Genomic DNA, 8,380 nt, shown 5'->3' on the forward strand with positions numbered 1-8,380 from the left:
TGAAATGCAACCCTGTGTTTTAAAAAAAGACCTCCGTAACAGTGAGGATACTATATCTTTGTGAGAAGCGTTTCACATATTTTCCATGGGCACCAACTGCTCCTGCTTCTATTTAAATCTCTGTAGCTCTCTTCAGAGGACATTATTCACTTCAGGAAGTTCATTCAGAAGGTGCTTAGCATAAGAAGGGGAAAAGCCAGCATGGCAGCAGACAGCAACGTGGCTTCTGAAGAAAAGCCAAGCACTACTCCTGCGAAAAGGGCTGTCCACAAGATCCGAATGGCCAGCCTAGTCTTCAGCTTGGCGCGAGGCTGGCAGCAGTGGGCATCTGACCACCACATAAAGCAAGCCCAAGAGCCCTCTGGATGGGTCCCCTCTGCAGAAGATTCATCAACTCAGCCTGTACATGAAAGACCCTTCAAAAAATGGCCAATTCCATCTGTCAAGAGGGACCAAGGAAAAGATGATGAAAAATCCCCAGCAAAGGAATCAGTGACAATAAGAGATGCTGAAAAAAATGCAAGGGAATCAGATGAAGCCCTCAAAAAGTTCAGCATTAAAAGCAAAGAGGTGACCAAAACTGTTGTAAGCAAAGCCTACGAACGAGGTGGTGATGTTAGCCTCCTCAGTGGAAGATATGAGAATAACAATAGTAGCTCAGAGATGACCGAGCTCAAAGAAGAATCAAGCGCTATTGACAAAATTCTAAGTGGCAAATTATCTCCAACCGTAAGGAGAAAGTGTTCAAACATGGTATCAGAGCTGACCAAGGGCTGGAAACAGATGGAACAAGAGGACAAAGAGGGGTCTAAGGAAGAACTGCTGCTTAAGTGTCATGGTGACAGCCTGGATGCAGAGGACAGTGGCTATGGGGAAGCAGAGGACAAACTCGAGCAAGAAGACAGTGACCGAGAGGTGACAGCTGTAAGGATTAAACGACCTGTGCCGTCTTTGTAAGTAAAACACCTTTATTACAGTATCACAAATGGTCAGCAGACCCGGAGACAGGTACAGGTTTCCATGAGGAAGAAGGGGAAAACAAAACTGGTAGGAAATGGTCAAAGAGAAATTATTACTCTTGAAGGAAAAAAAAAACCCAAACAGAAAACCTTTCACGTATCTCTCTGTGCTTAAGTAGTTAGTCAACATCTGACGATAGCCTTAGGTTTTATGTGCTATATACATAATAGACACAGGAAGTTATATTTGGGAAACATTAATTATATTTAATTTTCTGGATTTACTGGTTCATGGAAATGACTACTTAATACTTTAGTCCACATTTCAGATTAAAATCTTTCACCTCATCAAGAGACCACAGCTATTCATTTATTTCATCAAATGTTAAGTCTAAAGCAATGTACCTGACAAATATTTCCAAATACTTATTCATTATTTTGCTTAGTATAAATTGTACATATTCTTGGGAACTATTTGCAGAGAATGTCCAAAATAGACATTGCAGGAACTACCTTTAAGTACATCTTAACAAAAGCTGGGTTTCCTGCTTCTCTTCGGAAGGTTTTCATGGATTTGGCATTAATCAAGTCAAAGAACGGAAAGTTTCACAGGAGCTGGGACCCCAAACATACATTAAAAAGCATCCAGCCTGCCTCAATATCTGCAGGACTGATTTGAATCATGCTATATGTTATAAATCATTTGACAAAAAAAAAAAATTGAATCATCAATAGATTCTTCAAATTCAAGGTCTCTCTACAGGTACACTATCATAAGGGGGGGGGGGGAAGGAACAGGGGGAGTACATTCATTGAATATGTTGTGGAAGCAGAAGTTCCTGACATACAGACTTCCTTATGTCTGTAAATGGTGTGAAGAAAAAAGGAATCAGAATCTATTACTTACCTGTGTAGTTATTCCTGGTTCTACTTAAAAAAATTTAATTACGTAGCAATCAATCAAATTCACAGCATCAGACAGTTTTGAGTAATACTTCTTTCACTAAGAGGTTCATGCTTGAAGATTACTATACAACAACAGGCGCATATTAAATTTGAAGCCCAGGTAGTAAACAAGCAGAGTTCAGCCATAGCCATGCAGTCCTTGGGAAGTCTTCCAGAAGAGCAGAGGAACAGCAGAGGCTGGTAGAAATTCTCTGGTTTCCTTTCCCAGAGATCTCCAGCAGAACCACCTTTCCAGAAGATGGCTACAAACAGTTGTGCTGTGGCCAGACTTGCCAATGAGTAGCTGCCAAACTAATTCATCACTCTTTTGTCAGTAAAAGATTAAAAGATACATATGTCCAACACTGCAAGATGGGAAGCTGTAGGCAGCCGTTACAGACATAACACGCTGTTTGCTCCAGTCCTCTGTTTTACAAACTTGGTCATGCCCCGGAACAACGACAGCAGAAAGGAACGTGTGGTTGAGCCTGAACTGTTTCGGTGTAAAACCTCATATCTAGCTGCAAAATTGCAATGAAGGAGAGCGCAGCCTCTGAGGCCAGGGTGCACCGAGCTGTGGCCAAGGCACCGCACACACGCTGCCCGCTGGCTTCGCTGGGCAGGGAGGACAGCTGGAGGTGAAACCTAAACCAAGGCAGGGTTTGGCAGAGCTCATCTGCCTGAGCCCGCAGGGAGGGAAGAGGCTGGCACCAGGGCATGGATTCCTGCTACCAGGAGCCATCACGTGGTGGGGCCCGAGTCTCCACTGCTTCTACTGCGTCCACCACCCGTACGCACGCAACGGAAGCGCGAGCAGAGCAGGAGCCAACTTGAGATGAGAAGGCAGGGTTTTCACCCACCTAATCAGCCTGTGTGTAAAGGATGAGCAAGGCAGCAGGAATCAGAGGATCAGGACCAGTACGTTCATACTGTATCCTAATCGCCGTTTCAGAAATGAAAAACTGGGACCAGCACTGATGAAAATGCCAAAACAGACTTTGTGATCCCTCTGCAGACAGTCAGGCAGGCTGTACCATTCCCACTGCTCGGGTTTTACACCTCACTACTGACGAGTGCTTACCATGACCAGCATTAGACTATGACTAACATAGTAATGGATTTCAAACATATGGTACTTTTTAGCACAACTATCTGAACACAGATAGCTACTTCAGCTATTCAAGTTGAGGATTAGAATGATGCTTTGCTGTACAGGTGACCAGTCATCTCCCACAAGGAGCAAATGGTTACTAGCCAATGTGAAAAGCAGCTCTCCAGCAACCTAGAGCTTGAAAGTTTGTGGCACCTGCTTTTGGGAGAGACTGTGTGCACCATCCTTTGACAGAAGGTAGGACCTCAAAACAAAGATTTCACCCATACAGTGGGAAAAGAGGATACATTTGCAGCGCATATTATCTGTCAATAACCTCAATTAAAACAAATTGCTCACTTTAAAAATGCTATAATAGAAACAAAGTAGCTATCTTTCTGTTAAACTTTACATATATTTTCCCCATATGTCTAATTGTAGTGCTGCTACCTAGGAAAAAAACGATTAACCATATTTACTGAGGTGCAAATGATTGAAATAACACCCTCTATGTTACTTACAGCTCTCTCTCCCACTGAAACCTGAGACAAAAGTCATTTTCTGCACTTACAGTGCAGGTATCAGGACTGAGTTTTTTAACTACTCATTTTTTAAAATTTATTTTATAGCCTCAAAATACGTTATTTCAGGCTGCTACTTTTATGAACCTTTCAGTGTGGCTTAATCTTCTTCAAAAAGGCCATAAGTACATGGTTGTTAAAGCAAATCTCCCATTTTCCTCTCTATATTCCAGGAAAAAAGCATCAGCGCCAGTACTTTTTTTTCTTTGCATCAGCACCTTCAGCTGCAATATTTACTGGAGTAAGGTTGCTTCCTTAGCAGAATGCACGTTAACTCCTACAGGGACAGGAAACACTATTTTGGTCCTGCTTAGGAGCCAAGGGGATGCAACAGTGATATGAAACTCAAAACATTAAAAAGGGATCCATACTTTTCCCCTACGGAAAGGATCAGAGCGAACATGGAACATGGACATTGTCCTCCTAGAAGTTCAGAATGCATTTAGGGTGATCATTCTGGTTAACAGGTTAACTTAGTTGATTGTTACAGGTAAAGCACTTCTTAGAGTGGGTTAATGTTCACAACCTTCGCTTTGGATCCACAATCCATTGTGTAGGTGTGGTACGAACATGAAAAAAATGCTTCTACATGTATCCAGTTTACTGTGTTAATTTGTCATTAAGCTAAACAATGGGGAAAATTGCACTTCAGCCACAAGAAATGGTTAAATTAGAAGATGCACAAAAAAAAAAAAAAAAGAGATAGTAAGGGTTTTCCAAATCCAGGTGGGGCACAATAAAAGCAAAAGGATAGAGAAGATATTGTTTTTCTCAACCACTGAGAAGACGATTTGGATAAGGAAGGTGATAATAGTACTCAGTTAGAACAGAGAATTAAAGGTTTCAGCAGGAAAAGGAGAGAATACTTACTAGACTGTTAAATAAAAAGAGGTAACAAAGCCTTTACAGAGTTATGCTATATCTCACTCACAGTCTTCTTTCCCCTCCACCTGGGGAACTGAAGCTCCAGGACTTTCTCAGGGGTCATGGCCCTTGGAGAGAAGGGGAAGCAGCTGGCTGTGGCTGAGGGATAAGACCTCCGTGACGGTATCTGCTCATCCACTCCACTGAGACTGTTTGTATCACTTCTTCTAGGCAATTTTTATTCACTTAGGGGTTCCCCCCCGCCCTTCACTGATACCTTCCCACGTGAAGAGCTGGGGAAGCAATCAAGCTGAGCTTCAGCTCGAGTTAGGACTGTGCTGGCACAGGGTTTCTATGGCTTTCGGGAGACCCATAGGTTTCAGAAGACAAATTGCTTTACGTAACCAAACCCTGTGCCCACAATTCCTCTGAGCAATGAAGCCACTATTCAGGGCAAGGGGCAAAGGATCACAGCTTTCCCTTCCTCCGTATGACAACAGCTTATATACAGGAGGATTTGGTTTATTGTTGGGAAACAAAATTGTCTAGCTTTACCCCACTGATCTATTTTAATGCTTTCCTGCCAATACCTACCTGTTAATCACTTACACGCACAAAACCACAGGTACATACATGCTGCCTATTCTCAGGATGCTCTGCAGTCACACCACAGAAGAAAGGTGCATTTACTTGGCAACACTATATACTCAATTCTTCTGAAGCTTTTCACCATATTGATGGGGAAGACTATTTTGGAGCTTTTAAAATACAGTTTCTCAATACAGCTAAGCCAAGCTAATGACAACTCCACAGCTAAAAGAGTAGTCCTTCTCTCTTACTCCTTCTTCTATCCCTGGCACTAAGTGTCTGCTGCTCTCGCTCTAGCACTACAGTGCTGCCCAGTACTGGCATCCTTGTGGTGCACAGACCTGAACTGGGGACATCTCTATTGCTCCTATTGTCTCTTTCAACAGGCTTAGCAGAAAACAAAGCAATGGCCAAACAGCAGGGAAACAAAATTTGCTGCAGGTTTGCAGTCCTTTGTACTGTTTTGCTAACTGTATTTTCATTCTCCCATGTTACTGTTAATATTCAGCTGACATTACTGGGGAGGTTTCAGAGCAGCCTTCTGGGGAGTAAAAATATTAGAAAACAAATTACTTTGGCACAGCCACAGCACAACATACTCCCTAGCCGAGCTCTGTACAGACACAATGACAGGATGTGGACAGCACAAAGACTAGCTCAGACTATCTATAGCTCCTCCACAACATGTGAGATTGGCCACCAGAGGAAAGAGTATCAACAATTTGTCTGCCTGGAGTCATCCAGCAATACGATGTTGTGACGCACACACACACACACACACAAAAAATATCAGTAAGATCTCTGAAGGTCTTTTGTCATCCTTTGACCTTGACACAAATCTCAGTAGCCCTAAGCTTCTTTCAGGCTTGTACCCTGGCAGTGGGAATGTGAATTTTGGACTTCAATACTTGCTCAGAACCATACTTAAAATACATAAGCATAGGCAGAGCTACTGCACTCTATTAGCTTTTTGTTGTTGTTTTAAACATCGTCTATCACAAGGGACAGATTTTTCTAGACACTACCCTCTGTTTTTCAGTCAAGAATAGCCGAGGACCCAGACCATACACTTACAGTTATTGTTATCTATAACATCAGGGCAGGCAGATTTCAGGCTCTGCTAGGCAGGCAGAAATGGGGAGCTGCGTGACTGACCAAAGGTATAGAGAGCATGGGTAATCAGCAATATAGTGTTTTGCTCCCATACAGAATTAAGTCAGTCTGGGCAAAAGTTTGTCAAAATGGGCTCAAATCTAGACTGAAGGGTGGTAGCGCAGACGAGATCAAGCTGTGACCAGCAAATTTGCTTTTGAGTCCAAACTGGAACATGGACTAAAAGCCCCCAAAGAACTAATTTAGAAGTAGTGAACTCATGCCACCTGGTGGTTAGCATCTTGTCTGCGAAAACATGGTAATCAAGTTAATAGAAGAGACTAGCAGCAAAACCATGTAATTAAATGATGAAATGCAAAGCTCAAATGCCCTTTTCGTTTCCTTCAGCGCAAGCAGGTTTAGCGACGAAGCACGCATCAAAGCCCACAGGAAATACAGCCCCGTTAACAGCCTGAAGGACAGATGGCAAGAATGGGCCGACGAGCACATCATAACGCAGAAGCTCAATCCCTTCAGCGAGGAATTTGACCATGAGCTGGCCATGTCCACGCGCCTGCACAAAGGAGATGAAGGCTATGGCCGTCCAAAGGAAGGAACCAAAACCGCTGAAAGGGCCAAGAGAGCCGAGGCCCATATCCACCGGGAGATTAGGGACATGTGCTTCATCATTGAATCAATGGCTAAGCCACGGCCCGACGGCAAGATCCAAGTCACTTTTGGGGAACTCTTTGAGAGATACGTTCGTATTTCAGATAAGGTTGTTGGGATTCTCATGAGAGCCAGGAAACACGGGCTAGTGGACTTTGAGGGAGAAATGTTATGGCAAGGCAGGGATGATAATGTCATAATTACTCTATTAAAATAAGCGTGCTACATCCAGAACAACTTGCTTTGGAAAACCTTTCTCCACATCTCCATTGCTATTAGCATTTGCACACTTTCAATACAAGATTCCCTCTGTTCACCCACATAGAAAAGACATTGAGCATTTTTCTAAATATGTATAACTACTGCATGATAATGCAAGCATCCGAATGGATTTTTCTCTGTACCAGGAAGGCTTGCAGGACACTTCAGTCAATTACTACATGAAAAATAAAGAGAAAAATCTATATTGAATACAAGCAACTGATTATGAACCCCATAGCAATATAAACAGCTACAAATGAATTCCAATTTTTACTTGTTCTTATATTCAAGATCTTCCCAACTATTTAAACTGGGATATCAGGAATATAAGCCATGCCAGATCAGAAGTTGAATGACAATATAAACTCAGACCAAGTTTTTGATCTGTGAAAGTGATCTTGTGCACGTATTTCCTAATTAATTTATTTAAATGAATGTAAAAATAGTTTTATTTGAACACAGAATCAAGGATCCCACATTTGTTTCCTTTACAAGCAGGATATGCAAGTACTACTGCAGTATTATCTTGTGGCAACTGTTGACACAGCTTTCTCTTACATATCACATACAAAATCCTTCTTTTTATAAATGAGGTTTTATATTTAATGTATTTATATAACTAATTTATTAGATACTTTTATATTTAGAGTAACAGATGTTGGAGAGAAAACACCCAATAGAACATAATGCACAAAAAAGTTTTGAGTAGATAGCCACATAAAATACCTCCTATGCAACGTTGTGCAATGTATCATCTGATTATCTATGTAAATAGGGTTCTTATAAATAACATGTAACACATAAAAACCAGTCGGTACTTGTACTGTTGTATATAGCAAAAAAGTGACTAAAATCAGCATCTTCCATTGAAATGTACCTCTGTGAGAAAAGATACAGAAACTGTGTTCATAACTAACAACTAACTTCAAGGAAAATGGTGTTTCACATTACACGGAAACACTAGCCTAACTTTACAGCATTTGCCATTCAAACCATTCTGATGTCACTGAAATAATATATTTCAGTCCAGGTGATGCTGAAGAGGAGTAAACGCTAATGAACTAATACTTCTGGGTCTTAAAATTGTTTGTATTATGCACAAATCTGAGACCTCTGTAAGGTCTATAATGCTTACTGGATTATATAGATTACTGTTTCTCTAGACTACTACTGTACAAATAGCTATCCTAGTAAAAATGTGCTTCATGTGAAAAGCATTTGTTTTGGAGCAAAATGCCTGGGCAAGTAATTTGCATAATGCAAAAGAAGTGGTTTTTCTTCCCCAGAAGATTCTTTCAAACTGAAAGAGCAAATATCTTCTTACAGAAGAA

The 8,380-nt window shown here is 41.4% G+C and overlaps 1 protein-coding gene across 1 annotated transcript; it reads left to right on the top strand.

Annotated features, from left to right (window-relative positions):
- The first annotated feature begins 201 nt into the window (after window positions 1-201).
- Window positions 202-7,520, top strand: ABRA (actin binding Rho activating protein). Its single transcript, XM_050891860.1, has 2 exons — window positions 202-953; window positions 6,528-7,520. Exons 1-2 carry the CDS (start codon window positions 202-204, stop codon window positions 7,003-7,005), a joined length of 1,230 nt encoding a protein of 409 aa, XP_050747817.1. The 3' UTR covers window positions 7,006-7,520.
- The last annotated feature ends 860 nt before the right edge of the window (window positions 7,521-8,380 follow it).

This window comes from Gymnogyps californianus, chromosome 2 (genome assembly GCF_018139145.2).
Source record: "Gymnogyps californianus isolate 813 chromosome 2, ASM1813914v2, whole genome shotgun sequence".
NCBI classification, from domain to species: Eukaryota; Metazoa; Chordata; class Aves; order Accipitriformes; family Cathartidae; genus Gymnogyps; species Gymnogyps californianus.

Coding starts and splice junctions, on each gene's coding strand:
- ABRA (XM_050891860.1), top strand. CDS start 202: ATGGCAGCAGACAGCAACGTGGCTTCTGAAGAAAAGCCAAGCACTACT. Junction 954..6,527: donor AAACGACCTGTGCCGTCTTT/GTAAGTAAAACA, acceptor CGTTTCCTTCAG/CGCAAGCAGGTTTAGCGACG.